The 16,675-nt window shown below is 35.4% G+C and overlaps 1 protein-coding gene across 1 annotated transcript in view; it reads left to right on the top strand.

The window, feature by feature from the left end:
* The window catches only part of TBC1D22A (TBC1 domain family member 22A), a 171,610-nt gene extending 156,333 nt beyond the window's left edge, over positions 1–15,277 (top strand). Inside the window, exon 13 of the mRNA XM_005148427.3 lies at positions 12,004–15,277. Coding sequence (XP_005148484.2) covers positions 12,004–12,132 — 129 coding nt within the window. The 3' untranslated portion in view covers positions 12,133–15,277. The remainder of the gene's footprint in view (positions 1–12,003) is intronic.
* The last annotated feature ends 1,398 nt before the right edge of the window (positions 15,278–16,675 follow it).

Here is a 16,675-nt window from a genome sequence, read left to right as displayed (position 1 = left end):
CCCTTGGGATTCTGTGATTAGATAAAGTGAAGCACCTTCAATGTAAAAATATCAGGATGTAAAGAGCAGTATGTATTTTTTGACAAAGCTTTATGTTACTGTGTGGTACAGCAAGATTCGTCCTGGTTTGAATTTCTTGTTGTCCACAGACAGATTGAAAGATGTGTTAAGCACGAATGTTTATCATGTTTCCAACATAGTATTTATACTGGTTTAGAATGTTTTAATTCTTTAGTTTATAGTATACAATTGAATTATATTGTGTTAATTTGAATTAATGCTTCAGTCTGATTGTCTATGGAAGCAATTTTGGAACTTAGCATCATAGAATACTTAGGTTTGGAAAGGACCTTAAGATCAAGTTCCAACCCCCCTGCCATGAACCTGGATACCTCACACTAAACCAAGTCACCCAAGGCTCTGTCCAACCTGGTCTTGAACACTGCCAGGGATGGAGCATTCACAGCTTCCCTGGCCAACCCATTCTAGTGCCCCACCACCCTCACAGTAAAGATTTTCTTCCTTATATCCAATCTAAATTTCCCCTGTTTAAGTTTTAACCTGTTACCCCTTGTCCTGTCACTACAGTCCCTAATGAAGAGTCGCTCCCCAGCATTCCTATATCCCCCCTTCAGATACTGGAAGGCTGCTGTGAGGTCTCCATGCAGCCTTCTCCAGGCTGAACAGCCCCAACTTTCTCAGCCTGTCTTCATTTGGAAGGTGCTCCAGTCCCCTGATCATCCTCATGGACCTCCTCTGGACTTGTTCCAACAGTTCCATGTCCTTTTTATGTTGAGGACACCAGAAGTGCACACAATACTCCAGGTGAGGTCTCACGAGAGAGAATAACTGAAGCATCATTTCTTCTAAGAGGTACCAACGAAATGCAATTTCATATGTTTTTCTCTTCAAGGCATCAAGAAATGGATGAAAATTTGGGGTGATGTTATTGGTTTTCCACATTGAGAGAACTCATGCAGCTTGAATGGTTTCGTCTTCTGCTCTTGTCTGCATGCTTTGCTCACCAAGGAAACAAACTATTTCTTAGTGTGAGCAGTGATGTTCTCCTCAGAGTTAAAGGGACTTTTGCATTAGTCATTATTGATTTTTGTAAGATTTCTCAGGCTAACTTAGAAATTTTCAGTTATCAGATTCTATGCCAATGTAGACAGGACTTTGGACAGGTTCTTTATCTGTCCTTTAATATGTTCCTGAAGGTGGTTTGGTTCTTCCATCACCAAGTCCTTGGTTCTCTGTATTGATGTCCTGAAGTTTGTTAGAGGTGCACAAATGCTTTATGGGTTTTGACATAGCAGGTGGGGAACATTTATTTAATATTTAGAGTGAAACATCTATTTAGGACTTCATGTGGTGTGGGTGATTGAACAATGGAATGGGAATTTCCTCTTTCCGTCCTATATCCTAAGATACTGACAATATTCCATTTGAATTATCCTTAGGATTTTTTTCCTTTTTTTTAGTTATGAAAATACACTAAGTAGCTGCTACACTATGACATATTGATTGGATGTTAGAATTATATGTCTCAGATAGTGCTACTTAAATTCTGTATACAGGCAATTTTATGTTAGCAATCCTTAATATGTTTTCTTTAAAACAAGGTGAGATTTTACTCAGAACAGTATACAATGTGAAGTATGTTTTTGTCAAAACATGCTAATTACCTTAAGTTGAAAATACAGAAGTTCTGATACACTCTTGTCCTTGTGGCTTATTATATTCGCTTGGTATTTTATGATTTTCTTCTTTTTTTTATGAGCTTTTAACTATTCATACTATGGTGTAAAATTTAAGTCACTGTAGAGGGGTGAGTGTGAATTTGTAGCTGTATAAAACTCTTCCACTTGGAATGCATTGACAAATTATGGTCAAGAAAACCAAACCAAGTGGGTAGCATATGGACTTTATGGAAAAGCAAAATTGTAAATTTTCTATTGGAATCTGCTGTACAAATATTTTGATCTTGCTCGACTGCAGAAAAAAAGAATGTAGTAACCTACTCATTGGCAATTCATTTCAGAAATGAAATTCAGCCATAATTGCTGCAGTCTTAATTGGTACAGCAGGTTCTCTGTTTGTTTATTTCTATTTTTTTAATAGAATGGCTTCTGATCTTCATGACTTTGTATACTCTGGAAATTTGTATCCGTTCTTTATTTGCTTCTTCTGCACAGAGCTACTGACAAACGATTTATCTGGGCTTTTCCTTAAATATATTTGCTATGATTATATTTTGATGCATAAGAAGTACATATATCTCCAAATACCAGCAATATAGCAATATTTCATAAAACAATATGGCAAAAAGTATAGTCAGAGTGGTTCAGAAGCATTCTGCTCTGCTTCCCGGACTTTTCCCAGATATTCGATTTTCATATGAGAGTTTTAAAATGGAAGTTCTGTTTTTACTAGTTTAAATGTAAGAAAGAATTCAAGAATGTTTTTGTTTGTCTGATTTAAGTATGAATTTACATCAGTGTTGGAATAAGTTTACTTCCTCTTCTTTCTTGAGCATTAAATATTTTGTGTAAGTATCTTCGGTTTCACATGCGTGTAATTTTGAAGCATTTTGAGACAGTTCAGAATAAAAAGGTATTACAAAAATCAGATGGCTTTTTAATGGGTTGAACATCTTTTGTGTCCTGTGGGAATGTTTGCTTTGTTTTTCAATCTGTGTGCTTAACCTTGTCATATAAACCTGTAGATAATAACATGTATATAGTAAGTTTGTTAACAAGAATATCTAGCATGCAAATTTATTTCCCATTTTAAGCATTAGGGATATGTATTGCTTGTGGTTTTGGGTTTTTTTTTTTCTGTTTGAGAGCAAGGGTATAGGGCTACCTACGATAACAGCTAAAATATGTTCCCTTAGTTACTTTTTACTATATTAATTCATATATTTTCATATCTCTGTAAATGAAAGATTTACATCTTTTCTTCAGCTAAGTAAGCACAGCTTCTCTGACATAGTTCTTTAGAACCACATATTTTATGATTAGCAATTAAGGTTGCTAATGACTTGTGTAAGAGTTCCATACTGGATGAAACAGGACTTTAATTGCTGGTTTAGTGGTTTTAATATGCTGATTCTGGGAATCCTTTTCAGTAGTCATGAAAAGAAAAACATGAAAGGGAAATGATAAGGCCATCAACTTTTCATAAGCTTTCATTTTCAGAATACTAAGGTGTGTTTTTATGAAGTTCTTATTCAGAATATGAAATTCATTATAAGAATAGCATACTTCTGTATGTTTGCAGAAGATTAATGGGAGATTTTTCACTTGAAAGAAGAATAAAAATGTATATTTGAATCAAAGAATATATATTATATAAAAGAACAGTATATATATACTTGCTGAAAACCACTATACACTTGAGTTGCTGAATGGAAGCTGATAGCAGGAGAAATTAACCTTTAACCTATGTAGATTTTTTTTTTAAAGTATCCTTTTTTAAGTGCATCAAGTCTAGTTAGAACTCTGAATAACCTTTTTTTCTGTAGTTAGTTTAATACCGGTCAGAGTTCTATATGCCGTGGTCGAATGGTTAAGATGTCATGGTGTATAAAAGATAAAGATGATTGATTGTTTAAGAGGCAATTCTTTGGAAAGAATTAATAACCCTTTTAAGAAAGTCTAGATGCATAATTTAGATAATGATCAATAGAAAAAAGTAGAAAAAAAAGAATTTGCAAAGTTGAATATTCACTATTTCAGCAAATATCGTGTTGGGGTTTTGAGGGGTTTTTTTGTTTCATTTCCTCTAAACTGTCACAGGACAGGACGTGAACTTTCATATTCAAGGTTGAGGTTCTTGAGTGACACTGATTTATGACTTGAGAAGAACATATCTCTCCTAAATCTTTCAGGCTATGCCAGTGCAAGCTTAAACATCCCTGCCACTTAGCATGGATAAACCAGTGTTTCCCCAGTCTTCTGCATATCAAAGTTTAAGTTCACCCCATAATGTTTGATATTGCAAGAACAAGGAGGGCATTGCTGCATCCAGTATCCAAACCAGACTGTTGCGTGCTATTACAGCCATTGCTGACCACACTACATGTGCACTGTGGCATGTAGCTTTCCATGCTTAGGAAGCACTGTAGGATGATCAGTGAAGGATTCAGATCCACATATGCCTCTTAACCTGCATCTGCAGCAAGTATTTCTTAAGCTGCAGTAGGTGATCTATTCCTGCTAGCTCTTTAATACTAGATTTTGAAATCTTAGTTTTCTCAATTCCAGCTGTGCCCAATAGGAAGTAAATGTTTTCTCTGACTCAGAGACATCAGTAATTAATAAGATGCACAGCACTTCAGAAATACAGCTCATTATTTGCAACTCTGTGTAGCAGGTTAGGACAGCTGGAGGAATAAGATATGGCAGCAGTGTAGGGAATATTGCTGCGTGCATTGAAAGAAGGAAGACAGTACTCAGGAAGGAAAAGAGAACTTGTCTCAGAGCTAAAGCCCTATTGGTGCACTACTTGTCAACAGCAAGAGGTAAAAAGAAGGGAAAAGTAGCTCTAAGGGAACAGAGCAAGGTCAGCTGGGCTCTCAGCAAGTGCTGGACCTATGCTTTCAAGTTACCAGCCAGTGTGTTTGTCACTGCTTTGATAGTGGGCTGAAGGGGGAGGATTTGGACTGAGCTTGACCAAGTCCCCAGGCAAACGGGTATCCTTCATCCTAAGTATGTGGGAAGAGGATTTGAAGTTAGGATTGCACAGTACAGTGCCAGCCTGGCCCCTGCAGCAATTACAGGGTTGCAGCCAGGCAATAGCTCCGTCTGCTTCGCTGTGCAGCTCAGGGCAGGGACTGAGTCCATGGGCAAGATGCCCTTGTAGAACAAGCCATCCATGCCACCCTTTCACATTTGGAAATCCCACATAAAAGTGGAAAAGAATGTTGTAAAGGCAAAAGGAATTAAATCATTCCTATACTGAGTATTTCCTTTGCTTGCATAGTGGTTACATTTGGTTGGAAAACAGTGTTAGAATCATTGTCCAGTTCTGGCTTTCTCTGGCACCACATTATATAATATCCCATTAAATAAAAACATTTAGTATTCTTTGTACGTATGTGTGGTTTATTTGTGGTTTATATTATCTAAGAAGATAAATGGTTATTATCTCTGGCAATAATTGTTTTCCTCCTTAGCTTGTCTCAATAATTCTTCTAATTAAATTTTAGTAGTATTGTACTTCATTAGTTCTTTAAAAATAGATACTGTGTTCTAAAATTTAAAGTCCAAATAACTCTCATAAAGAAGCTGTTTGATCAAATTGCCAGTATAAATTTTGTGGTGTTTTATTTGTGTGCATAAAGTGTAATAGGTAGAGCTGTGGTCCAAAATACAGGTATTCGCAATTCTTTACTAAATGGTGCAAATTTATCTGTGAAGTTAATTTACCCTTAGCAGCCCTGAAGTATAATATTAAAAAGTTCATGATCATAAAATATGGTAAGATTGTAGGTTCTGCCTATCACTACAAAATAGAGCTGTGGTAGACCAGAAGTACTCAGACCATAATTACATTGCAGTTAGCAGCAGGAAGGATTAACAACTCTCATAGAAAAATACTGTATTTTAGGGCTGCCTTTATTTGTTAAATTAATAGACCAGTTCTCTGTTTTGACATTAAAAACCAACTCTATTAATGTCCTCAGTATGTTCAACTTTAATTTCAACCCTAGTTATTGCTATTTTTATATTAACTAGAAATAAACCCATTATTCTATTAGTGGGGTTTATGTTCTGTTAAGTTTCTTCTGTTAAAAAAAAACTGCAGTTGAACTTTGTCAATAATTCATACAGACAAAAAAATCTGTACGGGATAAATAAACTGAGTAAATAAATTGGTTTGATTATCACAGAAGAGAAGTTTATGCTCTACTCATTAGCATAACTTATTTGTTTTATTGACTATCAGCGTGTTATTTGTTGTATAATTGGTTTTGATGTTCCACATATGGAGTCAGAGTCAGGGTGACAATATACACACAACAACTATATGCACAACAACTATAGATAGCTGTTACCAACTAACCATGACTACTGCCAAATGGTATGCTAAAAACTGTATTGATTGAAAGGATTATAGTGGACTTCATACTATAAGGGTATTTGCAAATGAACCAGATTTCAAAACATGATAAAATTTGGTTTCTTTTGCTTCCTTTTTTTGTTTGTTTGTTTTTGTTTTTTAAGATTGTTTTAATGAGCTGAGATTTCATTGGGTTACAGTCTCAATGAGAAGAGCTTTGTAATAATTATTAAAAACGTGTTTAATTAAGTTTTATTAATATTCAGTTTTGATTTTTGATCATTTTTTGATTTTTTTGATCATTTTGATTTTGGAGAAAACTGAGGAATACACTGAAGAATAAGGGCTTTGGAGATCATCTTCTTTTTGAGATGCCTGTCTGGTAGTCTGGCATTTTCTTTTAGATATATGTATTGGATCTTGTGTGGTAAGTATTTTTTCCCTCAAGAATAATTTTTTTATCTGACAAAAGCCATTGTTTAACAGCCAGCATTACTCCCAGATCTTACTGCTGTGGTATTTAAAATATAGACCTCATACTTTTACTTTTTGTACTTTTGAAGGTGCTTTTATACCATGCACTTATAACAAATTTATCAGCCTTGTCTTGATTACATGGTGATTGCACAGTTCTAGAATAAATGTGGATTTATCTAAGGAAAACGACATTTTGAAAGTACTTGTACTTCAATAATTACATTCTATACAGCTGTTTTTAAGTGTTGAAATGTACTTTATAAATTGTAGCATAGTTGAGCATGCTGTGTAATGTGCTATAGCATATTTTAGTATATCTTAGAAAAATATGTATGTAAGGTATCATGTAAATCCAAATTCTGTTAAAGTAGTGTTACTATTTTTAATTCTTTGTAACCTTCACTGTATGTAGTGGGAAACTGCTCTTAGGTCTTAGATAAAAAAGTCCCACATCTCTCACACTCTCCTGGTATAACATCTGCTGCAGCCCTCTAACTGTGTTAGGGGCCCTATGCTAACAGCTCTTCATGTTTTTGTTGTACAGGGAGAGGGGAAGCAAATCTAAGTAGTTCCTTGATCTTCCCCTGTTATGGGTAGTATCTCTTTGCCCAGCTGTTGCTGCTACATAGAGAGATTTGTGATTTCTCAGAGCAGATTTGGTCAGGCAACATGGAGCAATAGAAAGTCATCAGACAGTTATTTCATTCCCTACAATGTTCAGGGTTTTATGACTTTGAAACTACTCCTATATGTCTTTAACTTTTAAGCAGAAGTAAAAGTAAACAGGGATTAATTTCTCTGGGGGTGGGGGAAAGAGTTGCTGTGTGTTTGTCTTTTTGGTGAGGTTATTTTGTTTGGTTGGTTTTAATTTACCAGAGTTATTCCATAGATGATGAATTAGCTGCTGGTTGTACATACCTCAGATACCTATTACTGTTCCCCAGACAGGAGGAAACCTACCACTACTTGAATGGCAAGGGGAAAGGGAGATTGGAAATGCCTTTCCACAGTGTGGCATGTCAGGGCAAATGCCGCACACTGACCAAACTGAAGTTGTGCTTCTGGGCTCAGTCAGGCAGCTAAACCTAATTCAAGAGATTAATATGTCTATTCAGTGCAGTAGGAGGCCAGTGAAAACAGGGCACTCTGTTTGCCAAATGTAATTTTGAGTATATTTGTTGTAGATGCTGCCAAAATACAAACAAACATTGAACTGGGATTCTGGAAATCCCATCTAATGATGGTCTGTTGGCTGCCCTGGTTCCTCAGCCAGGTGCCATCACAATATCATTTAAATTAAGCAGCAAATAAAATTCTTGCAGGAATAGTTTACAAATAATGCTTTTCATACTCAGTTTTCTTGTTCTGAAATATTCCAGGCAGTTTATCACCAATGAGCTTTTTATGGTAAATATGAATTCAAGTTCACGATTCATCATATTTCAAAGTGTCTTATATTTTAATTATGAGTGTGGATAGGAACATTAATTGAAACAGTTAATGTGGATGCCTTATTTGCACATGCATTCTAGTGGTTCCTGCTTTATCTGCTGGAGAAAAAAATAAGAACAGTAATTAAAAATAAATTAATAGTATTGAGTCACTTGTCACCTTTTCTTTTTTGTAAGTGCAAAATGCTAAATTAAGCAGTTTTAGATAAACTTTTCATGTGGTCTTAAAAATCTTAAGTATAGCATATGTTTGTACATTTCTTCAAATCCAAAGACTTTTCTGGAGTTTCTTTTGAGTTTGGTCATTGTTTTGTTGTTTTCAAAGAATGCCCAGTATTTGGGCACAATAAACACAGCATGAATTTCTTTGGTGCTTAAAGCAAAAAAAAAATTCTTTAGTAGGGTTTTCGACAAATTCTACTTTATTTTGAACAAGATATAAATTTAATTTGTATCTAAGCCAATTTTGAAGCTCTGTAACAGATCACAGGAAGGATAAGCTTTATATTTAGAAAAACAGTTAAGTAGTGCATCTTTGGCCAGTTACTTCATTTAGATTTATAGCGTATGCACTAGTCAGTGTCAGTCTTAGACTTTGAGGAGCAGGTAGGGAATGATTCTTTTCCTAGTAACATTGGCAAATATACGCACTCAAACAGAAGTGGACTTAGATGATCAATGAGTTACTCTCCCATTTATTTATATATTTGGTTCTGATGAAATTTATTAATAATTTTGCAGTTAATCATAGAAGTGTTAAACTAGTTCTTCACCAATAATCCTATTTCAGATTTAAGATGCACCTTAAATTTCATGTACTGTGAATACTGGAGATTTAGTCTTTATATGTTCAGCAAAGAGCGTAAGTTGGAATGGTTTGAGTTTTCCAGCCTTAAGCCTGGAGCACCTGATTTCTCCAGCTGTTGTGCTGTATGTTCTGGGAGAAAAATAATGTGTTTTGTGTCATTCTTCGTGGGTCATTTCCAGACAAACTTCTAAACCTGTACATTTATTTCAAAAAAAGTGATTTGTTCTCTAAGATAATGTAACTTCAGTACTCTGGAAAGTTACATGTATCAAAATTAATAGTGACTGTTATTTTGCCTCCTTTTTTAACCTTTGAGCAGTGAGATGCTTTTAAGAATGGCTGCTATGTAGGAGGCTTTAAGAAAATAAACTCAATTTTTGTAATAATTTTCTAATGTGCATATCCAGCATGATTACCTTACAGTCAAAACTGAATATATAAGCAGTATTCATTCATTTACAAGAATTATCGGTGTTTCATAAATGTACCAACATTTTCTAGTTTGAAAAACACATATAATTGCCACAAAAACATGTAAGATTGCCACAGAACCAATCAGTGTACCGGATCAAATGTGTGACCAACGTAGACTCCTTCTTTCTAATCTCATGCTGAAACAGTTTAGCTTCATTCACTAGCTGTTGAGTAGCTTCTGCAGAGGCAACTGCTGGTTGCAGATTCTAGTAGGTGATGTCCTACAAAGTCCAAGTGCTAACTGTCTGCTAGAAGGTTCACGGCTCTTCAGTGCCTGGAGGATTGGTTTAGGCCAAAGTTATTTGAACAGTAGCCCAAAGGAAAACCAAAACACTGCTTGAGCACCATGAATCAGTTGTACCAGTTCACATCAGAAGTCTGACCCAGCGAAGTCTTGGCACTGCAAACAGTAAAAGAGCTAATTTCACAAAACTCACTAAATTAACTGCTGTGTGTTAGAGCTGATTGAAAGTTACTTTTGTAAAAGGAATAAAAAAACCTACCTTTTGTGGAGGTAGGCATTTATCATCCCTCCACACAACCTTCCTACTCTGCAGTGCTAATTTATTAATTACACTTATCAGCATAACTGTCAAATAAGTAGATGAACACCTGTATAACAGTTTATTAAAAATGTGTTCTCTCAAGTGTAATAGAAGCATTCTCATGCTCTGTTATATTATTCATAATTAAATATATAGTACTGCACAACTTCTATCCTTTCTTGTCTCATATTACAAGAACCAGAATAGCAAGACCATGAAACAGATGAAGTCAAAATAATTAATATGCACACACCGAAAAACCAATTTCATGTTCATTTCTGCTCCCTGCTCTTTACTGTAACCACAGGATCTTTGCTAAAGGCTCCTGCAGCCTTCTTCCATGAAAGCAGATGCAGAGGAGGGAGAATGGGGGACAAGGAAAATAAGACCCTCATGAAGGTGAAGAATCTCGCTGTGTAGTTATACATGATATTGTCGTACAATCATAGAATAGTAAGGGTTGGAAAGGACCGTAAGATCAAGTTGTAATCTGGGCAGAGACACCTCACACTAAACCTTGTCACCCAAGACTCCATCCAACCTGCCAGGGATGATGCAGGATTCTGATTTATAGCAAGATAATGGTTGTGGGTTTAATTGCATTCCTGCTTACTTATTCCTGCTCTTTAGAATAAATCTTAATATATTCATGCAAAAAAAAATATGCACATGCTCACAAATATATGCACATATACAAATGTGCACAAATTATCTGCATTTTGCAGCAAAAATAGAGCACCTATGAGAGGCAAGCAAGCTTAACAACTATGCTTACTCCTAAGATTGCCTTATAACACCCACCATAAAATTCCACATTCAGTTTGTTGTAATGGAACTCATAAAAAAAAATGTCTTTTGCTGCTTCGCCACAGCTGAAATTTTAAGGAATGTTTTTTTTTTTCAAAATGAAAGCATGAGACAGGAGATCTCCAGGTGATCTTTTCTTTGGAAAGTTTAAAACACAAACTTCGTATTAGGCCTAGGGTGCCTTTTGCATCATGTTTGAGAGTTTGTGACCTTTTGTATCGCCATTTATTTAAGAAAAACAAACTAACTTCCTGAGTTTGGTCAAATTTGGAATCTTATAAAATTGTCATGTGTATGAGCTCAGGGGAGAATTGGTGGTAGTAGATCTTCCAAAGAGTGCATTCACAGATGGCAAGTTTCAGCATATAGATGATGATTTGAAGCTTTGTCCTGCTGCAGGTCATGGTGGATTTTAGTTCTGTCATCAGAACTGACCTTAAAGATCATCTAGTTCCAACACCCCATGTATGCCTTACAAAACCAGGAACCCACATTTTAGGGCCTTCTGAAATGAAATTCAAATCATCATTTAAAATTACTTCTGTTGATTAATTTTATGTGTATTGCTATATAACTAATGTTGAAAGAAATTGAACTGTTGTTTGCTGTGCTATATACAAGGCATACCTAGAAAGCAGCAAACCAGAAGTCGGATATGCTTCGTGTTTGCATGTGAAAAGTCTAATCAGGGAAGAGAATTTTAGCACTTCTCAATTTAGTTAGCAACTCTGCTTTATATGTAGCTGTCTGCAGCTCTAACCCACCTCATAAGGAGGCTCTAAAAACGTTCAAGGTATTGAAAATTAAAGATTTCTATAGCTTTTTAAAGAGATATGGGTATTTCCCTTTTTCATACCTAGTCTTGGTAAACTGAAATGATTTGGGCAGCAGATCTTACAAACTGAAATTAGGTTGGACATCTTAAATGTGAAAGATACATGTGGAATTTTTAAAGAACTATACATAAAATGGTACGTGAAAGCTTCTAGAGCTTGATTGAAATTAGCCAGTGTGTAAGATGTATCCAGGTGCCCCATGATCGGGGCACCAGTAGTGGTCTAAACATACAAGTGCAGGTACATGGAATTTGCACACTTGGGTAGTATTGCTTTCTTTCATGCGTAGTATTTATTTTTCTAACACTAGACAAGAAACTACAGTTCAGTTACAATTAATAGCTGGTTTCTGAAGTGAAAGACAGCAAGTATTTCTGTGAAAGCTGCAGGAAAATCACTAAATGTAATGGGATCTCAGCTTTGTTTGGGATACTGAGGTGTGATTGCTTACAAATAATCATTGTATAAGTACTGCATTCCTATACACTGGTGTTTGAAAAAAATGCATTTATTTCTTTTTTTCTTTTCTTTCCACCTAGGAATTGCTGATATTTTTGCAAAATTTGCCCACAGTACACTGGGGAAATGAAGAAATCAGTGTACTCCTAGCAGAGGCCTACAGACTGAAGTTTGCATTTGCAGATGCCCCCAATCATTACAAGAAATGAATATAAAGAACCAAAAATCATGAAGACCAATGTGTTCTGCAGTATTATGGCATCTGTTCTGGTTGTGCTTTCAGCTCATTGTTCTTTCATTTGAATTAGGATGACCATTAAAATTGTGTTAAAATTTGCAGAATGAGAACAGAATACCAAAGAAATGGACAAAGCAGGATATTGAGCATAGAATGAACTTAAAAGTGAACTTTTGTTCAGCATGAAAAAAGAGTTCAGAGTCTGTCACATCATTTTCTTCATTTTTTTACTTTCTCTAATTGCAGTCTGTCTAATTTATGTCAAGCAATTTTTGTATGTACCTAAGACTTAAAACAACTTATGGAGTGATTTTGTCATCACCTGCCATGACTTTATCAGCCAGTTTTGGTCAGTAAAAGTTATTTCCTTTGAATGGGAAAAAAAGAACTTTTCAGTGTTGTAAAGATCAAATGAGTCAGCAAGGCCTGGGTTTGGAGGCCTGATTGTAAGTCAAAAGACACTGATAATTCGCACACCATTTGCTGTTTTCCCATGCAATTAGGTTAGAATAATAATGTAAGAATAGAGAAGGTTGCGGTGGAAATTGGTGGCATTTTTCTAAACATTACTCAGTCTTGCAGAGTGCTGTATAAGCTTTTTAACCCTACAGAGGAGTTACTTAAAGCTGAAGAGTCATCTGTAGTACTAAAGTAAATCCCTCTCTATATATTTGAGATTGTATTGAAAATATTGAGTGAAATAGAAGACATGGTCTTGTTAAAATAATTAAAGCTTTTCTTTTGAGGCCTTTCAATTTTTCAGCATGAAAGTTCACTTTTAAGAAACATTAAGAAGCTTGGTTTACAAAGCAAGATACATTTTTATCTCAGTTGTTGCCTTATTCTCCATTTCTAGCATGTTAGAAAAGGAAAAGTAATGTTTCTAAAGCTTATTTGTTAAATAATTGAATACCCTTTTTTTCTGATTATTCAGAGGAAGTGAGAAGATAGTTCCCAGTAACAATAGCAGTAACTTGTATACTCGGATCACTCTTGTTTCATTAGCAGAATAAAAGTCTTCTATGACTTTATAGAATGAAATTAGTGTTCTTCACATTATCATGGGATACTGAATAATTTCTTAAAACTCACATAATTTAAGTGTGCTATTTATTTTCAAGAAAACTTTTCAGATAAGAATTCTGATGTTGCTCTATTAGATGTAAATAAGTGTTATTACTTTGTGCCTACCCTACACATTTAAGGGTGAGAGCTACACATTTAAGGGTATTTGAGGGTGAGAGCTGCAATAAGCAACATGATGGAAGCTCAGAATTGTTATTCCTCATTTTGGTTCTTGAGTTGCACAATGTTGCGTGAAAAATGTAGTGCAATTGTAAGTTTGGGAAATAACAGATCTGTAAGAGATTTTCTCTTATGACTGGTTTTTGGAAGATTATTTTCAAGTTCTTAAAAATATGTAGATACATATTTTGAAGAAAGCTTTCTAGGTGTGTTAGTTACATTACTTGCTTTAGGGGCCTTAGTTCTGGGCACTGACTTTATAAATAATTAGGTGTTTCAGGGTAAATAGACTAAAATACATTTTTACCAACACATGATGATGAGATGTGTATTTTCAAATTATATGAAAGCTTTAGTAGAAGAGAAAAAAAAAAGTAATTCAGAAGCGGGAGTGTTTGGTGACTTGGATGCATTTCTTTTCCACTGGTGTCAGCTGGGGGTTTCAGTTGCAGTGGATATGAGATCAGGCCTCCTGGATTGCTGCATTTGTGCCTAGACTGTGTAGTGGATCTGTGTGTGTCTTTAATGTCCGTATATTATTTTCTGTAACTTCAGTTCATGGTCTAATGTATTGAAATTTATGTTTACAAAGAATGTCATATTGTGCCTAACAGAATATCTACCAATAACAGAATAAAAGAAACCTGAAAATCATGACCATTTGATTTAAATTTAGTATCTACAATCATTTGTTAATAGAAATGTGTATTATTGTAACGAGAAAAGACACACAACATTAAATGTACAATGTTGTAAGAGTTTTCTATAATTAACTGGTTTTTATTAAGACGTTGTTTAGGTAGTTACATGTAATATGGAAAGTTGACCCAGGGTTGTTTGCTGTGTCAGATGCTTCTGCATAACATTTATGGGACTGGATATATAAAATTTCCTTTGTCGGGTCCACATAGTTGTCTGCCACATCTTCCAAATTCGACAGGTACCTCTTACTTCCCTTGGAAGAAAGTATTTTCATTAGAGGTCACATTTACTACTATGTCTGTGTCAGAAGTCGAATATTGTACTTGAGCACATTGCTTTTTTAAGGATAGGGGAAGTTTCCTGGTATACTAACAATGCTTATTTATGTAGATATAGAGTTTTCTGGAAAATAAAATACAGATATATAAATAGCACTTATATATCTATACAGATAGGAATAGTACCTAGAAGGCCAACGTTTATGCAAAAATTCAAATTTTCAGTACTGTAGAATTTACATAAAATACATCATTTATTGGAAAACCAACCCAACCCACCTCAAGTTTAACAATTCTACATCTCAGGTAAATTGTCTTTCCAAACAAAATATGACATAGAAAAGGAAGTACCATTACCATTATTACATCCCACGTACTTGTTTTTTTCAAAATGCAAGATTCCAGATATTATAAAACTCCTTTGTAAAATGTATTTTCTTATGAAGGGGGCATCTTGACACGCTACTAGTGAAACCAGGCAGTCACTTCCTCATGTGAAGTATTAAAACCATAGTGTCTAAAATGTGTGTTAAAAATAGTTCTGTAATAAAACCTAAAACAAGAATGTACAATTTAAAAAGATTTATGACTACAGCATTTGAAAAGTGTAAATAACAAACATGTTAGTTAACTGTGTAAATACAGGACATGGAGTAGGATAGAAATGTAAGTTGAAATCTTATATAACTGTAATATAAGAAATTACTTTCATTACTTTTTGGCTCAGTTCCTTGTGGAAAGGCCCATGAATTCATTTTTAACTTTAGAGCTACAGAAAGAAAGTATCTGAAATTCCACTGTATACTCTTGACAAATATTACCACTGAGGCACCTGGTTAAAACTGTAAAACTGATGAAAGATGAGGAAATAAATGCATATTTATGAAGTGCTGTATAGAGTGGAAAGCTTTTTTATTGTTCTCATCAAGCACACTGCGTACTACATCAAAAAATGTTTTTGGTGTGTTCGTGTTTTACAGTCTCAAAACTTCTCATCACAAGAGCAAATGGAGTAGCAAACCCTCTGTTCTGAGCTACATTTCTGCAACTCTCTGCCATTGTATCTTGTATATTTTGCAAGTTAATAAGGAAGCTTCCAAAGGTATGTCTGTATATATCATATACACACAAGGTGCTGAGTGTTTTCTGCAAAAAAGCAGATGAAGACAAATTTGACACCAGAGCAGAATTAAACAAGGGGTAGGTGGAGAAAATCAGGGCAAAGCAAGCAGAGGAGGAACAGAACTCTGGACATCTCTGGAGGTGAGAGAAAAGGGGAAACCTCATCTCTAGGGGGGGAAATGGGAAAATGTAGTGATGGGGTCAGTGACGTCTGGAAATTTAAAGATGATTTAAGTATATTACCGAGTAAGGAGAAGCATCCTGTACACATAGGAAGTTCGAGTCCTTTATGTCAATGGAGCTAGTGAGAAGGAAGACTTCCAATAATCCAGATGAGTCTGGTAAGAAAATATCCAAACCTGGTTGTATGGAAGGCAAAATTAATAAGTTCTCTGTTTAGAACTCCACACAGCATTCAGGGAAGAAGAGACACAGGGATGCAATGAGCAATCTGTCTGTTATGTGCATGACAGTGAATTGTAATCATGCTGGTTTCTCACCCTGAATGAAATTCTCTTCATCTGCTATAATCTGCAGGATGAAGGTTTCTTCATCTGTTTTAATCTTTGGAAGATCCTGCAGAAAATCAGCAAGGGAAGATTTTTCAAATTTTTTTTCGAAGCAGAAATGATCAAAAAGGTGAAGTAAAGGCCCCAGGGTCTCACAGAGAATGCGCGGGGAGACAGCTGAGAGCTATTTGTGGATTTTCTTGTACAAAAGCAGTCCTGGATGCCTATCTGACATCCTGGGCGAATATCCCACAGATGCAAAATGCAACAGAAAGGACATTCTGGAAATCTGATCTGTACTTCAGGTCACTTCCTCCTTGAAATCTGAGTGGGGAGGAAGGTTAGTTCTTTGTAGTGCTTTAAATTCTTTGGAGATGGGAATATGAGAAGAGGTGAAAAAGCTCCCAGTCCAGCAATCATTCAGGCAGGATGCTGTGCCATGGGAAAAAACTTCATCTCAAGTGCTTCTAGTCACTGTATGATGGAGAGTGAAGTTCCTGAGCAATTTAATTCCAGAGCATTTGCATTTTTTTAAGTTAAAACTAAGATCTTGCATCCTGTCTAATTCCTTAAGCGTAGTGTAGCTGAGGCAGCACCAGAGTAAATAATTAGATTGCTATGGCACCATATCAAAGAACCTTTTAACACTTCAGAATCT

This window comes from Melopsittacus undulatus, chromosome 5, assembly GCF_012275295.1.
Source record: "Melopsittacus undulatus isolate bMelUnd1 chromosome 5, bMelUnd1.mat.Z, whole genome shotgun sequence".
NCBI lineage: Eukaryota > Metazoa > Chordata > Aves > Psittaciformes > Psittaculidae > Melopsittacus > Melopsittacus undulatus.
This window is presented reverse-complemented; position numbering and strand designations above follow the sequence as displayed.